This window comes from Monodelphis domestica, chromosome 8, assembly GCF_027887165.1.
Source record: "Monodelphis domestica isolate mMonDom1 chromosome 8, mMonDom1.pri, whole genome shotgun sequence".
Classification (NCBI taxonomy): Eukaryota; Metazoa; Chordata; class Mammalia; order Didelphimorphia; family Didelphidae; genus Monodelphis; species Monodelphis domestica.
Genome location: NC_077234.1, coordinates 84,344,162 through 84,366,863, shown reverse-complemented (window position 1 = coordinate 84,366,863; position 22,702 = coordinate 84,344,162). Strand labels below are relative to the sequence as shown.

Below are 22,702 nucleotides of genomic sequence, written 5' to 3'. Positions count from 1 at the left end.
TTTTAAATGTAGTAATTGAGGCCCTTTATAAAACTTTAGCAATAATTAACATTTTTCAAGGGATCACATTTTAAGAGAGTCATTGATGACTAGAGATCTGGAATGTATGACATGAGAATAAATTACAGCAACTGAATATGTTTAGACTGAAAATGAAATGAAAGATGTCAGGGGCAAACAGTGCCTATATTCAAATGTTTGAAGGCCAGCCTTCTGAAAAAAGAATTAATGCCTTGGGTGGTTGAATACAGCAAGAGGAATAAAACAAAGATGAATGTTATTTTGATTTGTGCACAGGAATTGAATTTGTTGAAGACAGAAACAGTTCAGAGAGAGAAAAGTTTAAAAGAGACTTTAGGAATCATATTATTCACCCTTTAAAGTATTCAAATTAAATTCAAGTATTAGCTAAGTGCTTTCTGTGTGCTAGGTACTGTTGTGGTTTTTTTTTTTTAATGGTACTGTGGTAAGGTTTCACATTTTCCTCACAACAACCCTGCAAGATAAGTAATACAATTTGGGCACCATTTGTTGGCACAGGGGATGAAGCACTAGGTCCTAAGAAACAGGAAGACAGGCCTAAGTTCAAAGGTGGCCTCAGACACTTACCCTGGGCAAGTCACTACTTAACCTCTGTCTGCTTCAGTTTGTAAAAAGACGTTAATAGTAGCACCCACCCGCAGGGTTGTTGTGAGGATTTTTTAAAAGTGAGATAATAAAACACTTTGCAAACTTGAATATATAAGCTATATAAATACTAGCTATTATTACCCCATTTTACAGATGAGTAAACTGAAGCAGTGAGATGATAAGCGATTTGCCCAAGGTCTCAGTTCTCAGAGCCAGCACTCAAAACAGTTCTCTTAACTCCAAGATCAATGCTTCTTCTGCTATCAAGTACCAAGATCAGGTACTTTTACACCTAAAGAATTACCCTGATGTGCTGGAATAAATTGGAAATTTGAATACTAAGAATAATTTTCAGTTGCAAGTATTTTTCACTTTTGTTTGTCAGGTTTTAGAGTTAGAGTAAATGCTGGTCTGTCAGAACCTTTAAGCCTCATGGGGCAATTCGTAGTTTTTGCCATGGGGGAAAGAGAGACAATATTGTATAGTGGATAGACATCCTACCTTTAGAGTCACAAAAACTTGATTTCAAGGCCCACATCTGAGAACCCTGATTAAGTTATCTAAGTTTCCAATGCACCAGACAACTCTTATCAAGACTAGAAGTTGCCAGGACCATGGAAGATATACATTGATTAGAGGAAGTTTCTGCCCTAGGAGTTCCCAATACCAATGAAATCAGAGGTCCACAGCCAAAATGAGAGAGAAAATTGGAGAAGTAGGCAGTGTTAACACAGGGATGGCTAAGGGAAAAAACCATTTGAGACATGTTTGGTGGTTTCTAAATGAAAGGTTTTTTCTGAAGTCGTAATGGTGGTGACCAAACTTTTTCCCTATGCTACCTATTATTTACATTGTATATAATATTTTCATTGATAAATTGAATACTACAAGCACTTATTTAGCAAATACTATGTGCCAGGTAATGTGTTAAGCCCTGGGGAAACAAATACTAGACAGTAATCAAGGAGTTTGTTTTAACATAGTGGGGGAAGACAACACATAAAGAGGAGATTGAATAAAGGAGTTGAGATATAACATCAGGTTTGGACTGGTGGCCAAAAAAGTAAGGGTGGTGGAGGTTTGGTTCTGGGCAGGGTTAGGGAAAAGTTCACCTCTGAGATGGCCCAGGGTTGTGCATGCTGCCAGAATTCAAGGTTAATGGACATGATGGCCCAAGTGGTTTAGAGCTGGTGGTTGTGAAGTAAAAGTAGTATTACATTATTAGGCTCCTTTTATTTCATTGTGTCTTTAAGAATGTCTACCTCATGGAACTGTTTTTCAAAATATTTTCAAAGCTATTTTATTCCAAAATGAATGCCCATTAAGACACTTTTTATTAAATATATTTGAAATGAATTTTTAATGGTATGCCTCAGTTTTAATCACCTACCTTTCCTTCTGTGTCCCTTCATCTTCCCTCCTCCCAGAGAGCCTTCTTTGGATTTTATTTTTAAATGATTTCTCCTGTTTGTAGGGAAGCAGCACGTGAGTGTCGTAGGAAGAAAAAGGAATATGTGAAATGTCTAGAGAACAGAGTGGCTGTGCTTGAGAACCAAAACAAGACACTGATTGAGGAGCTGAAAGCACTTAAGGACCTTTACTGCCACAAATCGGATTAATTTTGGATTTTCATTTTCACCTTTTAAGGTGAAGAAAATGACTGGTTTGTCACAGCCAGAAAGACAAAGTAAACTTTTTATTTTCTAAACAGTTCTCTTTTTTTCTATGCGCAAAACTGCCTGAAAGCAACTACAGAATTTCATTCATCTGTGCTTTGCATTAAACTGTGAATATTCAGACACCTGCCTCCACTTCTCCCCACCCCAAGAAATTGTCATCTTCCTGATCATGAAGAAGAGACTTCTGTTTTTCATCTCCTCTGTACTCTTCAAGGACTATTAATTTGTTCATTTGTTGAATTGTTGGGGGGAAATGAGAAGAATTTTTTTAATGATTTCAAGGGTTTGTGCTAAGCTCCTTGATTGCCTTAGCAACAGAAGTGCTCCCTTTCCTCTTACGCACCCCTCCCCCCAGCCTCCTGAAGTATCGTCTGGACTGAATGCAGAAAGTAAGTAAGGTGCAATGAAGAAGTTTTTGATTGCCAAATTGACCTGTATTCATTGTAAATTATTTAAATTTGTTGCTAATGATATGTCCCAAAAGGAAGGATTTATATATAGAAAAAAAATTAGGAATTCAGTTTTTTGTGTATGTTCTATTCTCTAATTTCTGCAGTGCTAAAAACTTGTTCATACCTGTCAAACATTTGGGGGCTGGCTCTCTTTTAGGTCACTCCCTTCATAATTGCAATTCTTTATGTGTTCTGTATTTTGAATACATTGAAGGAAGTCACCAAGTGAGTGGCATAGCACAGCCTATGGATCAAAAATGAAGTCAAAGTTAACAAATCCAGGTGTGAAGAGCTTTTTACTTAAGGCATTATTAATTTTTTTAGTGAAGAGAACTGTTAAAAAATAGGATAGCCCCTTTATATTAGAGTTTTTATGAGTATTCATGGCCATGGCTTAGAACAGTAATCATTTATTATTTCTTAAATTTTTCAATACCTGCTCTTCCCCCTGCACTTAACATTTTATCATAACCGAAAAAGCCTTCAAGATGCTAAAGAGAGAAAATAAAATACTATATCATTAATGAAAATAAATGTTACAGAAAATATGAAAATAGTCATTTAAGTATAAGTTCACATCAGATGAATTTTTTCAATGAAAGCTGTAAAAATGTTATAAGGACATTATGAAAAGCATCAGTGTTAATTTATGCGTGCTTTTTTTTTTTTCATCACAATGTCTAAGAGTAAACTATTAGAATGTTTGGGTTTCATTCATTTAAAAATACACAAATGACATTCAAAATAACCAAAGTCCTGAATTTTTATTTTTGCCTTAAAAGATTAATATATTTAAGGCTTTCCATATGGCATGTGATCTTTGTCATTTGATAAAGTAGCTGCATGTCTAAACTCCTAAATAAGAAATATGCAGCCATGTGCAAATCACACAATAATTATGTAATACTTCTTTGAGGTATTCATTGTTAAATTATTTTTACTAAACCTACCTGAGATAAATCAATATTCACCCTCTCAACGTAGGTATATGAATTAGAAGAAATTTTTAATATTAGCTTAAAATCACTGTCACAGTATTTGGAGTTATGATTTTGCATTCAGTTTTTTAAGAAAGTTTAAGAAATGCTAAAACTTGTAGGGTTAGTGTTTTTGTCTTGGGTCATCATTTGAAATCAAATTGTGTTAGACTGTTATTAAATGCAAAAGTCATGTCGGCTTTTACTGGATCAATTTTGAAAAGCAATATTTTAACCTATAAACGGCTTATTGTCATAGCTGGGGTGGGTTGTTTTTTTAATGTAAACAGAGGGGGGGAACCATCAATAAAGAATGTAGCTTTTAAAGTGATATAGCTTTTAAATGTGGATGCATTCACCACATTCTCAAGGCTTTCAAACAGCTTAAAAGTCTAGTGTTCTACCTGACTGAGCTACTTGGACAAATAATGCATTTTTTTAATTGGCCTTTTAATGTACCAGTTTTGTGTACCAGTTCTCAGGAATGGCACCATTCCTTATTTTGGCTCTAATGAAGAAACTAGGTGAATCCATGGGCTTGTTTTCATGATAAAATTATTTATTACTTAAGTGATGAAATACAGAACTCTATTAAAATTATTTACAAACTGTAAATAGCCTAATGTCTAGAAAATGGGTTCTCCCCTCCAAAGGTATATTTTACAAAAATTGGTACTTTAAAGTTTATTAAGAAGTTAGTCGACAGTTTGCCTATTTTTTCCTGGTAAATAATGGCAGTCATATTAATGATTATTTATTGGGTCATGGAGAATGACCAACCTCTTTTCACCTTAAGGGTAGTAACACTGAATTGAAATCCACAACACAGTGATGAGTAGAAAAGATTGTATGCTCTTGAGATGAACCTACTGTAGATCCTTGGATATATTTGAGGACTTCAGTTTCCACAAATAGAAATCAGGCTACTTTTCTCTGGGTTGTTTTCTAAAACAAAATTTAGAGAAGTTTGGTTGTTTTAAGCATATAATTAAGAATTGGGGAATCTGGGTCTTTTTATCCTGAAAGTAATTTTTAAAAGAAACCCACATTGAAATCATTTTAACCAAGAATACATGTGGCTATCAGTAATCAATGCTTTACTCTTCATTTTGGCCAAAAGGGAAAGAAAACATAGGAATCTGTACATATGTTGTAGAAAATAGCAAAATTGATGTTGCTCACTTTGCAAATTAGGGCTTGTTGGCACTTTTACCTGTAGGACAGATTAAATGTGTTGGGGGGGGGGATTTTTTTTTATATATCTTACAGTTTTCATGAGTTTGGGGGCTATGGTAGGGTTTAACAGAAGTGCAGGTTAGAAAGGGCTAGATCCATTATGTTCACAGTACAAAAATTTGGTTTCAAAATTTATTTTATTTTCATTATTTTACAAATAAAAGTACCACACTGGCAGTTGTGATACTGTCAGAGGTGCTCTGTTAATTTAGATATTCTTGGAAAATGCATATGTATAATATGTACATATATATATATACACACAGTATATAATCTGAAGCTCTGAGAGCTCTTTAAGTCAGGAATGCTGAGTATTATAGTCTGTTGAGGTCAGATACAGCTCGTACATTTTTGTGTGCTGTTGCATCCCTTTTAGTAGTGTTTGGATTGTGTTATTCCAGCACTCGTGATTGCATTTTTTATGTTCTAATTACTCTTCCAACTATTTTGTTTCTTATTGTTAGTTTTCTTAGGCTGATACTTATAAATTGTGTTTGTACTTGCCTGAAAACTTCCCCCTAAAGTATTTTTTTGTGTGCTTTGTCTCTGGCAGCTATTACAGTGGTTTAAAAAAAAATTGGAAAACTTCTTTGAAAAAGAACCACTGATTTTCTTAACCATTCTGGGGAGGGATTTTAACAATTTCGTTTAGGCAAGATGTTATCCGAAATGGTGTTTTGATGATAGTGAGCAACATTGCTATTATCTGAAAGCACAATTCCAGTCAGGCAGGCTATATCTAAGGAGAAGTCATCTGGCTGACATTTTCTCTCTTCTCAGGCCCAATCCCCACTTGGGTATACACCAGTAGAGGTAATATTTGAAATCATGCAAAGGCTTAGGAAAAAAACAACAGTGTTTGGTTTAACAAGGATACTTTACTTACTTGAAGTGTTTTTAACCTAGATTTTTCTTTATGTAATTAAATCAAATTTTATTTTAGAAGCAGTTGTAGCCAGTCACCAGCACAAACTGGGCTCTAGTTATTTAGACAATTTAAAGGTTATTTCATTTTTCAATTTAAGTAAGCCTAGTATCTTAAAGTTAAAATTTTGAAGTCATTTCAGGGTTCAGGAATAGTGGAAATAATACAACTTCTTAGTTTTGGAAGGAGCTTTTCTTTCCTTTTATGTAGCCCTGAAAACTGTTAATGGATTATATTCCATTGACCTGACACAAAAGTTGTATATTTATTTGGGTTCTTTTTACATTCTATTCTTTGTAAATGTTTGGTATAAAATGCACTTTTTAAAAAAAAAAAAACTACCCAATTTCTAGGAACTTGGGTATTAACAACTGAGAACCTTCTTTAGCAAGTAATCATGAACAGATTATTCATCTTTCTCTCTTCCTTATGATTAAATCATGTGACTATTTTTTAAAAAGACATTTTGTTGTTTGAAATATTAGTTCCTTGAGATTAGCCTTACAATTAGGTGCTAAGGTAGGAGATTTGTCAGGGCCACTAATAACATAAAGATTGGATTGGCTCAACCCCTATCTTACTCTATTTCAACATGTAGCAAATTGAATTTTTTCTGTCTGACAAAATTTTTCCCCCGTTTTTGGTGGGACTTTTCCCCAACATTAAGACTGTCGATATGATACCAAATTAACCATCTGAATTGCATTTATATAAGAGATTGGGAAAGATTTTTGTCATTGTGTAAATCAAATAAAATGTGCTTAATTTTTACTCTGAATTGGTTGTGTTGAGTCTAAATCTGATTATACATTTGAAAAAGCTTAATGCAAAGGAAAGAAAAATAAAAATTTATTGACATAAAGGCAAAGGTGCATGTAATAATTTGTTCATTCATTTGTAAAAAGCACAACTAGAATTGGTTTGTTCAACAGCAATGAAGATGAATTGATGACCTGACCTGGGTATATGTCCTGAATATTGTTAATGTTGACTTTAGCAATTGATATAAGTATATGTACTAGGAACTGGTTTCCTTCACTTTGTAGACAATGATTAGGAGAGAGGCTTGAACATATCATTAAGCTGAGCCAGTTTGGGAGGATTTCAAATAAATTAAACAGGGTGCTGAAGTTCCATCTGTCTCATCTGCTTTATGATAAGTTCACATTATTTAGTGAATGTAACTTAAGCCTTTGTATGTGTCCTCAGGGGCAGACAGATTTTAAGAGGGACCAGATAACAGTTTGAAAGGAATGAGAGTATTTCAGGTGTTTTAGCTTGAAATTTATTTTTTAAAAAATATAAAACTTAAAAAATACAATGAAGCCTGGAAAGTAAGTTGATATTATAAACAGGCAGAGTTGTTTAGCACAGAAGTGAAAAATATTGACCTGTCTGCTGCATTCTGGTACTGTGGGTACAGGTCCTAGCTGGGGGGGTGGCGGGAGGGAAATGAGGGTTAGTATATCATGAAAATTTTGGATTTTTTTTCTCACCAACAAAAAAAAAAATCAGCAGTCCTCAGGAAATGTCTTTGAAAGGACAAGGGGGATAAGTAAATCAGTTAACATACTTTGGAGTAGATGTTTTATAATGTTTGCCCTATTAAAGCATGGAATTTTCTAGATTCAGCTTCAACTGAATAGTTTGCCTGAGGGGGAAGGTACATCTAAGATGATTTGAAATTGGTGAGAATTAGAGATCCCTGAAATAAAGGTCTTATGTTAACTGGCCAAATGAAGCAGTCTATCATGTGTTTGGGGACTTTATTTTATTTTTTGTTAATTGGTAAAATGCTCTATAGAATGTGTATTTTATCCAGATGCCACTCCATTTTATGTATGTAATAAAATTATTTATATTAAAACTGGGAGAGTAAATTGTAGAACTGCCTATGTCTAACCTTCAATATTTCCTGCTAGTATGGATTTATTAGGGGTGAGTAAGAGTGCTGGGTTATCAGTTTTCTGTGTAAAGTTGTCTCTGCCTGATTTATTCACATGTTGGTTATCACCAAAAAAGAATGATTTCTAGTCCAAATTCATAATTTAAAACTTTTTTAAAAAAGAATATGATCAGGGAAGTTTCTAGAGTTGGTTTTTTTGTTTGTCTTGATTTTTTTTTAAGAAAATCGAGGTGAAGATTACTTCCATTCATTTCTTAATTTACCCAAAACAGTCAGCACAAAACAGGGTATTGATCTTAACTCTTAATATTTCTTTTGGAGTGGATTATAAAGTAAAAAACTATAATGGGGAAAATAAGTTTCTATTAAAATTCCCTACATTCTAGAAACATCCCTGTTTTAACTTTTTTTTACTTAAATCTTTTTTGTGCTTTATGTAAAAAAAAATGTACTGAGTTATGATGCATTTTATTAACACTATGTACATATTAGCTGCTTTGTGTTTCAGAATGGTAGTAATTGCTTTGTATATTAAAGTGATCCTTGTGAATTTGTGAATTGTCATAAAGAAGTGCTTTTTCTTACTGTAATCTTTGTGGTATAAACTATCATAATACCCTTTTTACACCAACATTTATGTGCAGTCACATAAACATGCTTTTAAAAATGCTTATAAGTCTCTTTTTTGGGGGTAGAGGTTATACATAAATTTTTTTTAAAACAGCATTGACAACATTGGCTATTCTCTGATTTATATATACATATATTTGTTAATCTTGTTAGGTGAGCAAAAAAAGTGCTAAAAGAAGTATATAAAGGAAATCTTTCAGGGGCAGCTGGGTGACTTAGTGGGTTGAGAGTCAGGCCCAGAGACAGGAAGTCCTGGGTTCAGACACTTCCCAGCTGGGTGACCCTAGGCAAGTCATTTAACCCCCATTGCCTAGCCCTTACCACTCTTCTGCCTTGGAACCAATATACACAGTATTGATACCAAGACGGAAGGTAAGGGTTTCAGGGGAGGGGCGTGGAATCTTTGAGCAGAATAATACCAGAAAAGTATATCTTCTTTTGGTAAATGTTATTGCAATATGCCCATATTTTAAGTATTCTCCACTGGGATATGGTAATCTATTGAGTAGGTTAATTGAAGGGTTAATGAGTTATATTGACTGTGTGTGGAAGAGAAATGACCATCAGGAACATTGAAAGAAGAAATTACATGGGAGGTTAGACTAACTGGATATATTCAAGATGGCACCTTTAAAAAGTTCAATTATTCTTTTAATCATGACATTAAAATGATTCTTTGCCTTTTTTTTCTTTAGAAAGTAAAAAAGGTTCTAGAGATTTTTTTTTTTACTGACTCAAACAAGGTCAGTTATTTTACTGGCTCCCCTTCTTTCCCTTCAGCTATCCTTGTTGAATTGCTTGTCACCCCACCTTTAAATGAATTTCCATTGACAGCTTGACACCTATTTTGAGTGACCCCTCACATTTATCCTCTTGGGTTACTAAACATAACCATGCCATGGAGGTCTATTACAGATTCAAGTTCTCCCATCTTAGACTATCACACTATACTGTGGCTACTGAAACTTTCCCAACACCAGGTACTCCCAACTCCTTCCCTCTCAGTAAATGCCTCAGCTGCTTTACTGAGTTCTTCCTCTTCCCTTTGCTCTAATCTCTGAGAAAGCTGTATTACTAGAATCACCTTTAAAATCTTATTTTATTGTTATCTTTTGTTTTGCAATTAATTACCTTCATTTATGACTTCAGAATTTTTCTCCCCACAGTGAGCCTTCCCTTGTAACAGATTTAAGGAGAGAAAAGTTCAACCAAACCAGCCTTTCAATTGTGTCCATCTGCAAAGGCAACATTTCATGCCTATAGTCTCCCACCTTTTTTTCAGGGAAAAACGTGATCATTATCATTGCACAATATTCCATTATCCTTTATTTTGTTCTTTTGCATAATTTTCTTGGTTTTGCTTGTTTCCTTCATTCTGCATTAGTTTGTAAAAGTCCTCCCAGATGTCTTATCTAGTGCTTTAAGGTTGGCAAAGAACTGTTCATATTACCTTTTTTGATCCCCATAAAAATACTATTATTATTATTATTATTCCTATTTTAAAGATGAGGAAACTAAGACATTGTCTATCCTAGAGCTACAAAGCATTAGAGACTAGAGTTGAACTCAGATTTTCCTTACTCGAAGTAACAGCACTCCATCCATCATCCTGTTACCTGTTTATATATACTGTTTCCTACAGCCCAGCAATGTCCCATTACATTCATGTAGCACAATTTCTTTTAGCCATTGTTCAGTCAATAGGCGTCACCTTTGCTTCCAGGACTTGGCCATCACAAAGTGCTGCTATTAATATTTTTAGCCATAAGGAACTTACCTGTCTTAGTACATCATCCCCTTCAGATGGTATGGGTCTAATTTTTTTAACATAATTTTACATTGTTTTACAAAATGTTTAGACCAATTCAGTATTCCTGAAACAGTCTTAACTGTGTACTCTTTCCACAGCATACAATAGCCACCTCACCTCTACTTGCTACTCCTAGGACAAGAGAAGTAAAGTTAACGGTACTTAATACACCTTAGAACTAATTCATGAAATATATCAATTAATTAACTCAATTATTAACCCACTCTAGAAGTGTCCATTAAAGTGGAAGAGGTAGCTGCATAAAACTTAAGCCTGTAGTATCAAAGGTTTAACCCCTCTGCTTAACGTGTTCATAATCAACCTACTAATTATACATTGTTCCGATCTTACTGGCCATAGCTTTCCAAACATTAATTGAATGAAAAGTTTTAGGCTACAAACAGTTTTGAAGAGGCCCTAATATCACTGGACCTTATGGCCTCTACCAACCATTCTCTAATGCAGTAAAATGATTTATGAAAGAGCCACTTCAACCCTTAATATCATTGATTTCCATATTCATCATCACACTAGTTTTAGCACTAACAACCCATCCTGGTGCTTCCAGAATAGATCTGACCCTCAGTCACTCAGAAATCTACAGGAGTTCCTTCTTGCTCATAAAAACTCAATACACTGCCAGAAATTTCAGAATCCTCTACAGCTCAATGTCATCCTTATCTCTAGCTTTATTGGCATAAAATCAATATGTAATGGTCTTGTGCGTACAGTGATCTTTCCAAATGTGACCACCCACCACTGCCAGATACATAGCCACATTCTTGCCAGTCAAATTCCTATCAGCCCCTTAAAATCCAAGTTATACTAATACCTCCTCCCTTCCCCGATTGCACCAGCCATCCACAACTCTTGTAATGCACTTACACATTATTTTGAGTTTTATCTTTAAGAAATATCTCCCTTCTATATTGTATCTCCAGCCCTTAGCACACTGAGTGGTACAATATAAGCACTTAAAAATGCTTGCCAACTTAGCTAGATTGCAAGCTTGATAAGGACAGAGCCCTTTTCTTATTAAAATTTTGTGTCTTCCCATCTTCTTCAGTTCTTAGCACTGGACCCTAATTGTAGTAGTTTCCTAATAGGTGTTTATTGAATTTGAATTTGAATACAATTACCATTTTCTGATGTACCTGAGAGTAATTATTTTTGGTAGCTCCTTATGTTTGGTTCTCTTAAGGCTGACCAAAAAGACACAAAAGAAGAATTATGAGTCTTCTAGAAGTTATAGAAGCATAGAAGTTTTGTGAACAGACTTCATTTTTTAAAATCTCTATTAATGTCACTTTGGGTATTAAGACCAAGGATTCTGTTGGTCATAAGTAAATAAAATGTTTCAAGATTCCAACAACAAACCTGAGAGGAGTTTTACTTATCTTACCTTAAAATGGAAAGGTTGAAATAGAAAGATAGGAGATAAGAGAAGGAAATCAGTCCATACTTTTGTTCTGGAAGCAGTGACTGTTAGTCATTTTTGTATCTTTTCAACATTTCATAAAATTCCTCCTATAATGGGAAGCAGTAAATTTATTATTGGGTGCTTACTGTTATGTGGGGCACTGGATTCTGAGACAAGGTACAAGATAAAATGCCTATCCTCAAAAAAAAAAATTAAGACTTCTTTAGTGAAATAGGGCAATTTTCTGCCTCCTCAATCACTTACCATCTCAAATACATAAATTGTCCCAAAGTCTTAGTGCAGGATTGCATTAAAGATCCTTATAAAGCTTCCTTAGTGCAGTAACAGTAAGACTTTTTAGACTCATATCTTTCATGTACTAATTTAGGACCCACTTACTTTTCCCCATATGTCCAAAAATATTCATACTTGAAAGACTAAGCCCTTGTCAAAGATAGTTTTCACAAAGCATTTAGTCTTCTACTCTCAATATATTTCCCAAGTATTTAGCATAGCAAAGATTCCTCTTTGCTTCCCACATGCAAACCTATTTCTATTGATGATCACTCATTATAAACCAACCCATCAAAAAATTCTGCCCACCTAGGGGCTTCAGGGCACCTGCTTCCCAGGCGGAGTATATGCTCAATTAGCCAGGCTTATTCTGGAAGCCCCTGGCTGCCTTAACATCAACCTTCTGAACATCAAAAGGTCCTAGATGCCTATGAGTGCCAGCCAACAAGGTCAGCATTTCCCAGAGGACATGGTGGCAGCACAGAGAAAATCAGGCTAGTGGCAAAGAAACCACAGACACTGGAGAGGGAGACAATGATGATTGGTGTGTTTGATCTGTGGAGGTGAACTGTAAACTGACCAATACCCTATTAATTGGGTAAGTCCCATAAAGCTTTGCAGATTAGCTTCCCAACTAATGAGTAGTGATGTTACCGATTTCTATAAAAACATTCTTTATTGCTTGGAATTCTCTTTTCTGTGGGGGAATAAGTTACCTATTCTTACTTGGAAAAAATTCTGCCTATCTGCAAAACTATCCCCTTACCTTGGTTGAAATTAATGACATGCCTCATGCTCATAACCTAAAAAAGTCTAAGGATAACATTGGAAACCACTAATTTCATTTTTGTGATTATTTTGCAAGGATGGGCTGGCTAGTTAGACTTTGATCTTTTAGCCCTTGAAAATTGTACTTCGATTTTCTTATGGGACAACTAGGTGGCACAGTTATTAAAGAGCCAGTCCAAAGACAGGAAGATTTATCTTCATGAGTTCAAATCTGGCCTCAGATGCTTCCTACCTATGTGACTCTGGGCAAGTCACTTGACCCCCATTGCCTAGCCCTTACTACTCTTCTGCCTTGGAACCTATACATAGTATTGATTCTAAGACAGAAGGTAAGGGGTTTAAAAGAAAAGGAAACCCCAAATTAGGTCACAAAGAGTTGGAAACAAATGAATATTGTCATTTTCTCATACCATCTTTTAATTGCCTGATTCATACATCAAAATAAGTCTGATAAATTCATTCATTGATCTAACACACAAGTACCTGAAATGGAGCAGTAGTATATAGTCTAGATTACTGGACCTGGATTCAAGGGATCTGAGTTCAAATTCCAATGTGGACAGCAATTGTGTGAGCAAGTCATTCAGCCTGAATCTCAATTTCTACCTTTATAAAATGAAGAGATTGAAAAATGATCTCAAGACTTCTTCTAGCAAACTTTGGAACCCATTGTCATGAAATGATGAGATAATACCAATGATAATTATGATCTTATTCTTGGTTGACAGCTCTATATTTTCAAGACCGGAGCAAGTAAGGGGCCTTAGAAATGGAAGATATTGACAAAAACATTTTCAAAATAAAAGGGAAAATATTTTATATTTTTCTCATGAGGGAAAAGTACCTTACATAGATAGTAAGTTAGAGTGTCATTGGACACATTTTTTTTCCCTTGACTACAGAAACACTCAACTTGATCTTGAGCCTCACACAACTATATTTTCTATTTTATGAACATAAACTGTGCTTGTTGACTGACATGTAAAACATTAATTTATCTAAGGACTAATTTCTCAATGTTTCTTTCATCCAGGCTCTTGCCAATATGATTTTGAATTTTAATCCCTATCTTGAAAGTCTGATTCCATTGGGCAGAATCAGGTCCTGAAATGTTTTCAGGGGAGGGATTTTTACTGTATATATCTTGTATGCAGTTGTTTGCATGTTGTCTCCTCCATTTAAATATAAACTCCTTGAGGGCAGAGACTGTTTCTGCCTCTTTTTATATATGTAGAGTTTAGCACAATGCCTGGCCTATAGTAAACATATTATAAATGCTTTGGTTTTAAATCTGTGTCTCCCTTGTTCAGAACTTGGTTTCTTTTTATTTTAAATTGAATTGGAAAGAGAATCTTTTGGCTCAAGCATCTAATAAGGTGGGGAAGTTAATAGGAAAACTAAGTAAATTTATATGTTAGGCAGATGACTCCTACAGCTTGCAGTGATACCCACTCTGGCTGCATCTAAAAAGGTCTAGTATAGGCTCTCACCAAATCACCTTTTGTTCTGGAATAGTTTAATTACTTAATTTCTTTACACTTATGATTTCCAACTCCAATGTACAAAAAAGAAGATAAAGGAAAGAAGGGAGGATTGAGGAAAGAGGAAGGGAGGAAGGAAGAAAGAAATGAAGGAGGGGAGAGAAGGAAAGAGAAAGGGAGGGAGGGAAAAAGTAAGAAAGGAGAGCTCTTCTGGCCAGTCATTTTTTCCAGATCATAGGGATGGGGCTCTAATGCCATCTTGTGGCTATTACCCCAGTATATGAAAAGTTGATTGGTTACTTCATAGAGTTTTCTGTGACTTTAGTTTAAGAAAAAGTGGAGACTTTCAGAATTTAGAAATTAGGGATGTTGATATTTTTCACGTAAAACAATAATGTAAAGAAAATTCAGGGTGTGGAAAAGACACCCAAAAAAGAGGTGAGGGATTTCCATTTCTACTTGTAAGTTAGAAGCACAGCAGTTTGTGGCTATAAATTAATCAGTTTATGGACATTAATAATAATCCATAATTTAATAATAAATCAAATTTAATGTAGACAAAACTAATACTTATTTTTTTACTAAATTAAAAGCATATTTTTAACTAGTGGGGGGAATAAGGGATTTTCCTTGAGTTACAAATTTTGTCATTTCTGATACAATGTGTATGTATATAAACAAAAAAGTTTGCCAAATTGGTATAATCTATTTGGAAATTAAAATCCACTTTTGATTCTCTGAAATTATCCATACCAAATAATTATATTTTTATCATTGAAAAGTATAAGATTTTAGTCTAAAAGTATCAAGCTACTATCAATTCATTTATTTTTTTCAGAAACAAGTCCTAACTCCCTTTTTCCCACAGGAGTCAGAAGTACAGTGACCAGTCAAGCCCCAAACCCTGTATAGAATTTTGACCTGCTCTGTTTTTCCAGATTGGGCTGCATTCCCCTCTTTAGGCAATGGTGAACCCCACCCCACTTCTGGGGGCCTACTCTACTAGTCCCAGACTTGATGTGGACAACCAAATGGCATGAGCCCTTCAACTTCTCAGAACTCCCAGTCTCAAACTACCCATACCTCCCCAGCCAAAGGGAACTATAGGAAGATGCCCCCACTCCTAGCCCTATTCACTTTCTAAAAAACAACATACATGACCTAAAAAAAGTTTATATGAATAAAGCCTCATCTTTCATCCAATCTCCACACTCAAAAGGACGAGGCAATGAACTTTAAAACCATCCTCTTCTACTTATGTTATGCCATCACGTTTTGGTTTTCAATATGATCTATTGTGCATTTTTGACAGGCCCCCACAAAAAATACACAAAACAGAATTAATTTTTTAAAATGTTAAGTTGTACCGAATTAATCATGACCTTTTTCTTCTGAATCCAACAGAAATTCAACAAACAACTCATTAAAGGGTAAAAAATTATTTATTTTCTCAGTTAAAAACTCATTTTCAAAATATCTAAAATATTTTTTAATCATCTTATCCTATTTTTATGCAAATGAAAATAGACATTGGAAAATATAAAATGTATACATCCTAATTACAAATGGCAGCCACCAAACAAAAGTAGAAAAGATCCACCCAGGGCCAACAAAGAAAGACAAGATTACAAATGAAAGTTAGGGAATGTATAAATATCTTTCACATTATGAAAACTCTATAGTAAACACTGAACATTTCACAAGGAATTCTAAGTCATTTGTTTAACTCGACCTTCCAACATCCAAGTGAGACTCAGCTCAACATCCAGAGCTGCCCCAGAACCACAGAAGACCTAGGGTCACAAGACTACCTGACACATTGGCTAAATGACCCCAGCCAAGTCACTTCTCTTCTTGGTTCTCTAAGGAACTTTGTAATACAGTAAGTTTCAGGGAAGGTATTGATCTACCCTTGTAGGAGGATTTTTCTTCTCTGGAAGTCATAAATCTTATGTCCAGTCCCTATCCTAACTAATATCCAGATGTATCTGAGAACCTCTCCATAGGAGCATCTCACAAGATTAATGTTGACATTGAAGTGCCTGAGAATATTTTGCCAGATTCAGGAATTTGGACCAAAGGTGATGCTACAACATTAGATTTAGTATTTGCCAGCATTTGCCCGATGAGATCACCCTTTGTGAATGTTTAGAGTATTTCTAAATAAACTAAATAAACTCCACTTTATAAATCTTCCTTCTGGTTTTTCCTGTGGGCTTTATATATGTGAACATCTTTTTCAAGGTCATAGTAAACCTCAGAAACAGTGAAATGCTCTCCCAGCATCGTTAGGAAGTTCTGATCTCGTTCATAGCGGATACGGCAGGATAGAAGAATTACTGAGTGGTCGCTGCACAGGTGCTCCAAGGTTTCAAGGAGATCCAAGAAGGTTTCTTCCAAGTATATGATATCAGCTCCAAGGATCAAGTCAAACTTTCCTGGTGAAAAGCTTTCTAGGTTTTGCCCCCAAGTCAACTCCTTCACCACAGCGTTCGGTTGTGTATCATGAGGCAAGTTGGCTTGAACATTGGACTGAAGAAATTCTAAAGCTATTTTCCGATCTGTGATGGTGACGTGAGCACCTAGAATGTGGGTCAAAGAAATAGCCTCAGGATAAATGACATGCCTAATAGTGACAGCTTCTCTAGTAGGTATAGAGGAGAAGAAAGATTTTAATAATCATTGAATTTCTGAGCTGGATGGGGCATTTCGGAGCAAATAACCAAATGAATGCAAGAACTTATCAATAAAGCCAGGCACATAAATGTTTAATGACTGATTGAGGGCTGGGGATATCCCTTCTCACTTGTGTTAGGAAGTTTTCCTTGTGATGAGTTGAAATCTGCCTCTCTCTACAGTCTCCACCCATTACTCCTAATTCTGCCTCCTGGGGTCAAGCAGAAGAAATCTAATCCCCCTTCCACATCAGAGCTCTGCAGGTCAGCCCCTCATCTCACCTCTAGGCTAAGTATCCCCAGTTCCTTCAACCAAGTCCCCATGTGGCATAAATTCTCTCTGTGCTCCCACATCCTGGTTTCTAATCTGTCATTCTGTTAAATTTTTAACCTAATTGTACACTTGAAATATCGGTTGTGGCTAAAAATTAATCTGTTGCTAACCTAGCCAAAAATCAGTTATAAACCTATCTTATAGGTGTTTTGGTAAGTGTTTAATAATAAATTAAAGATTCTCTTTCCTATAGTCTTCAGAAAACAGATAACCAAAAATGCAATCAATGACAAATAATTTGCAAGCTTAGGAATGGTAACAGTCTATTAAAGCAGGGGATATTTGCCAGGGGTCTATGAATTTTTAAAAATACATGAATTCAGGGGGCAGGTGGCTGGCTCAGTGGATTGAGAGCCAGGTCTAGAGATGGGAAGTCCTAGGTTCAAATCTCAGACACTTCCTAGCTGTGTGACCCTGGGCAAGTCACTTAACCCCCATTGCCTATCCCTTATCACTCTTCTGCCTTGGAACCAATACACAGAATTAATTCTAAGATGGAAGGTAAGGATTTAAAAAAATAGATTTGATGTATATTGGTATATATATATATATATATATATATATATATATATATATATATATGCATCTATCTATTTCAATAACTATATTTTAACATGCCTGACTTTTCTCCATAAAAATGAATTTTAGCCTATGCATTTAAAAACATCATTGTGGGAACAAGTCCATAGGCTTTACCATATTCCAAAGGGGGCATGACACCAAAAAAGGCAAAGAAACCTGGTTCTACATTTACCGAAAAATACTCAGTTTTCACTTTTTCTAAATAAAAACACCTACCCCTATAAGGATCACATGAAATGATATTGGTAAAGTGCTTCTACTATGTGCCTGACACTATGTGCTAGTTATTATCATTATTGTTGTTAATTGTCCCTCAAACTGTTGTCTTTCTTCCTCCAGATTTCTAAATTGCAAAGTCTATGACATTTTTAATGCCTTGCCAAGCACCTACTCTTAACCCTTGAAATACAAACAGGATCCTAGCAAGAGTATGGTGAAGATTCATGGGCCTAAAGATGTGTGAGGAGGCAAGGGGGCCCACAAGAGAACTAAGGGATTAGAAATGGGAAGAGTAAAGGGTCTAAAAGAAACGAGAGGGGAGAGCAGGTTGAGCAGTCATGATATAACAACAAAAGCTCATACTGGAGAGGGAGTTATTTGGGTTTCAATCTTGGAAGATGGAGTCAGTTGCAAGGAATGATAGGTCCAATTTGGAGTCAGTCAGGGAACAGCCAAGTCACAGAAATCAAGGTCGATGCCATAAAGGAAATCAAGGCAACAAGGTTTAGAATCAACCCAAGTTTGAGTCTTAGCTATAAGTTAAAGCCTCAGTTTCCTCACCTGAATATTAGAGAGCCTATGAGCTGAAAGAGAACTTTAAGATGATCCTAAGTGACCCCTTCCTTTTATTCACATGAAAACTAATCTCTGGATAGGTGTTGCCTCAAGTCATACAGGCAAAAAAAGGGGACGAGCCAAGGGTTCAAGCCTAGCTCCTCTGACTCCAAATCTAGTAGTCTCTTTCTTCCATACTACCTTTCCCACATGGACAAAACCAACTAAGACATACTATATGTCAAAAGCCTCTGTATTTTTGCACATAACTATACTTTTTCCATAAAGAAATCCAGTGCAGATGAGATTATAAGCAAAACAATCACTAGGAAGGGAAATCCTTTTAGCAAGTTTTTCTCTGATACAGGTCTCATTTCCAAGCCATTCAAGGAACCAATTCAAATGTATAAGAATATGAGCTATTTTCCTCCTAAGAAATTATTAAAGGATGAATAAACAGTTCTCAAGAGGAGAAATCCAAGCTATCTATAGCTATAGGAAAAATGCTCCAAATCATTAATAACTAGAGAAATGCAAATTAAAACATCTCAGCTTCTGGGGCAGAGTCAAGATGGCAGCATAGAGGCAGAAAACTTTAAGACCTCTGAAAATCCTTCCTTACCAATTACAAACTAAATGCTCCTAGGAGACTGTAAATCAAACCTAACAACAAGACAGTGCCAAGGAACCTTTTTGCTGGACTCAACTTAAAAGGTATGTTAGCCAGAATTTGAGAACACTCAGGTTTAAGGGAAAGGAAAAAGGAAGATGCCAGGACCCCACCCCCACCTAGACCACTAAGCCTCCACCAGCAGCTGGAACCTCTGGGAGGGCAAAGGCGCTGGTCTGGAGGGAGTACCTTGTGGGCAAAGCTGTGCCAGGATCAGAGCATCCAACACAGGCAGTGGGGAAGCAGATAGAGAAGAAACACAGAGAATGGAGCTGGCAGCAGTTGGAGCAGTGAAGACACTGATTATTGCTCCCCCCCCCTTTCCCCAGGTTTTGGCCTCAGGGCACATCCAGCAACCCAGCCAGACTTAATCCCATCAAAGCCTTCAGAGGGCAGGGAAGCTCAAGCTCCAACACCCCTCCCTCATAGACTGCACTGAGAGATTTATTGACAAAACTCCAAGGGTGAAGGCAGAAAGAAAAGCCCAAAACCACAAAAAATGAGAGGAGCAAGAGCTTAGGCAACTGCAGGGAGTGAAGAAGGGGTAAATATGAGAAAACAACAGAAAAAGAAAAAAATTACAATTGACAGCTTCTATACAGGCAATGAACAAAGAGCAAACAGAACAGAGAAGAATGAGGGAACACTAAGCAAAAAAAAAAACAGCAAATTGGATACAGGCTCTGGAAGAAATCAAAATACAATTCAACACACAATTAAGAGAGGCTGAAGACAACTGGGGAAAGAACTTAAAAACTAAGATAAGTCATCTGGAAACAGAGGCACTGAAACTAAAACACGAAAATAGTGTCATGAAAGCGAAAAAAACAACCAGCTCAAAAATGAGGCAAAGGAGATGAAAGATGAGGCAAAGAAAATGAAAGAGGAGGCAAAGGAGATGAAAGATGAAGCAAAGAGGATGAAAGATGACCTCCAAAGAAAATCAGATGAGAAAGAGAAGGATGACCAAAAAGCCAATAGATGAAATCCAGTACTTAAGAACCAGAATACAATAACTAGAATCAAGTGACTTCACAAGGCAGCAGGACACTATAAAAAAAATCAAAAGAATAAAGAAATTGAGGAAAATATGAACCACCTCATTCACAAAACAGAAGATTTAGAAAATCATTCCAGGAGAGATAACTTAAGAATCATTGGTCTACCAGAAGACCATGACAAAAGAAAAAGCCTGGACATCATACTACAGGAAATTATCCAAGAAAACTGCCCCAAAATTCTAGAACAAGAGGGAAAACTGGAGAATGAAAGAATCCACAGATCTCCTCCTGTACTTAATCCCCAACTGACAACACCCAGGAATGTTATAGCCAAATTCAAGAACTATCAGACCAAAGAAAAAATATTACAAGCTGCTAAGAAGTCATTCAGATACCATGGAACCACAGTGAAGATAACAAAGTATCTGGCTGCATCTACACTGAAGGAGGGAAAGGTATGGAATATGATATTCTGGAAGCAAGGGAACTAGGTCTATAACCAAGAATCAACTACCCAGCAAAACTGACTATATTCTTACAGGGTCATTCAACAAAATAGGTATGGTCATTCAACAAAATAGAAGAATTCCAAGAATTTGTAAAGAAAAGACCAGACCTGAAAAGAAAATGTGATGCCCAAGCATAGAACTCAAGAGAATCATCAAAAGGTAATTAAAAAAGAAGCAAAGAAGAAAAACAAAACAAAAAAACTTTTTTGAGAGACCCAAAAAATTAAAATGATATGTATCCCTATAAGAAAAGAGGTCATTGGTAACTCTTAAAAACTATTGCGATCACCTGGGCAGCTGGAAGAATTACACTTAGAGGGAACAGTGACAAACTGTACAGGATGAAACACCAAGACATAAATATGTATATAGATATATGCATAAATACATATATATATATACATATATACAACTAGAGCTAAAAAAAGAGGTTAATAATAAAAGAAATGGGAAAAGAAACAAAAGGAGGTAAATTTATATGTCACAAAGAAGCTCATGGCAGGAGGTGGGAGTCGGGAGAACATCAATACACCAGAAGGGTGAAGAGGTTGGAGGTAGGGAATACTCAACTCTTACATGCATTGAAATTGACTCAAAGAGGGAAGAACAATCCAATCCATTGGGGCAGATAATAGATTTGCACCCTATAGGAAAGTAGAAGGGTAACAAATGGACTGGTGGGGAGGGAAGCAGTATAAAGGAAAGGGTTGGGGGGTTGTTTTAAAAGGCTGCAAAGAAAATAAGGGGAAAATAAAAAGGGAGGGGGTAGAAAGGGAAGTAAAATATGGGTGAGAATTAGGGGGATTGATTAAAAACAAAACATTAGTGTAGAAGGAAATAGTGAAAGAAGAAAAGGCAGGACTAGGAGTAGAAATCAAAATATTGGGAAATACCCAGCTCTGAATGTGAACGGAATGAATGAACTCACCCATGAAACACAAGCAAATAGCAGAATGGATTAGAATCCAAAACCCTACCATATACTGACTACAAGAAACACACATGAGGAAGGTAGACACACATAGGATAAAAGTAAGAGGATCGAGCCAAATCTATTGGGCATCAACTGAAAAAAAAGAAGGCAGGAGTCACAATCATGATATCTGCCAAAGTCAAAGTAAAAATAAATCTAGTTAAAAGAGTTAGGGAAGCTAATTACATCCTGATAAAAGGAAATATAGACAATGAGGAAATATTAGTTCTCAACATGTATGCACCAAATGGCATAGCATCCAAATTTCTAAAGGAAAAACTAGTGGAGCTCAAAGATGAAATATATAGAAAAACTATACTAGTGGGAGACCTGAACCTTCCCCTATCAGAACTAGATAAATCAAACCAAAAAATAAATAAGAAAGGAATTTCCGGCCAAGATGGCGGTGTAGAAGCAGCGAAAGTTCAGACCTCGGAAACCCTTCCTTACCGATTGCATCTTACCCTCAGAGCTACTGAAAGGACAGAAAACTCAGGGCTGGCAAAGGGGTTGCTCCGAAGAGCTTACCTTGAAAGTATCCCAGGCCAGTCTCCAAGCATTCAACACAGACTGTGGAGGAGGAGATTGTTTTTTTTTTTCCTTCCTTTTTTTGGCTCCGGGATAATTCAGCCCACACCACCTGAACCTAATCACATCAGGAGCCCTCAGAACTTCTGAAAGAACAAAAACCTCAGTGCTGGTGAAGGGCTTACCTTGAAAGTAACCCGGGCCAGTCTCCAGGCATTCAACACAGATTGTGGAAGAGGAGGTTTTTTGCTTCAGGGTTCATTCAGCCCAAACCAGGTGAACCTAATCCCATCAGGAGCCCTCAGAGCCCAGGCAAGTAACAACCCCTCCCCCCTTAGAGAGCAGGGTTTTCTGAAAGAACCAGCTGAACCTAATCCCATCAGGGGCCCTCAGAGCCCAGGGAGGCCAAGCATCTCCCCCCTTAGAG

The 22,702-nt window shown here is 36.2% G+C and overlaps 2 protein-coding genes across 13 annotated transcripts in view; one reads left to right on the top strand and one right to left on the bottom strand.

The window, feature by feature from the left end:
- The window catches only part of CREB1 (cAMP responsive element binding protein 1), a 100,370-nt gene extending 91,896 nt beyond the window's left edge, over positions 1-8,474 (top strand). For 3 of the 5 annotated variants that reach the window (XM_007501848.3, XM_056807188.1, XM_016425119.2), the window contains one exon: positions 2,105-8,474. In XM_007501848.3, the coding sequence (XP_007501910.1) occupies positions 2,105-2,249 (145 nt within the window). In that variant the 3' untranslated portion in view covers positions 2,250-8,474. Of the gene's footprint in view, positions 1-783; positions 895-2,104 lie in introns of those variants that run through there. The other 2 variants (XR_008913938.1, XM_056807187.1) reach the window with 2 other exon arrangements.
- A 7,178-nt stretch (positions 8,475-15,652) lies between these two features.
- The window catches only part of METTL21A (methyltransferase 21A, HSPA lysine), an 86,250-nt gene continuing 79,200 nt past the window's right edge, over positions 15,653-22,702 (bottom strand). For all 8 annotated transcript variants that reach the window (XM_056807180.1, XM_056807181.1, XM_056807185.1 and 5 more), the window contains one exon: positions 15,653-16,811. In XM_056807180.1, the coding sequence (XP_056663158.1) occupies positions 16,414-16,811 (398 nt within the window). In that variant the 3' untranslated portion in view covers positions 15,653-16,413. The remainder of the gene's footprint in view (positions 16,812-22,702) is intronic.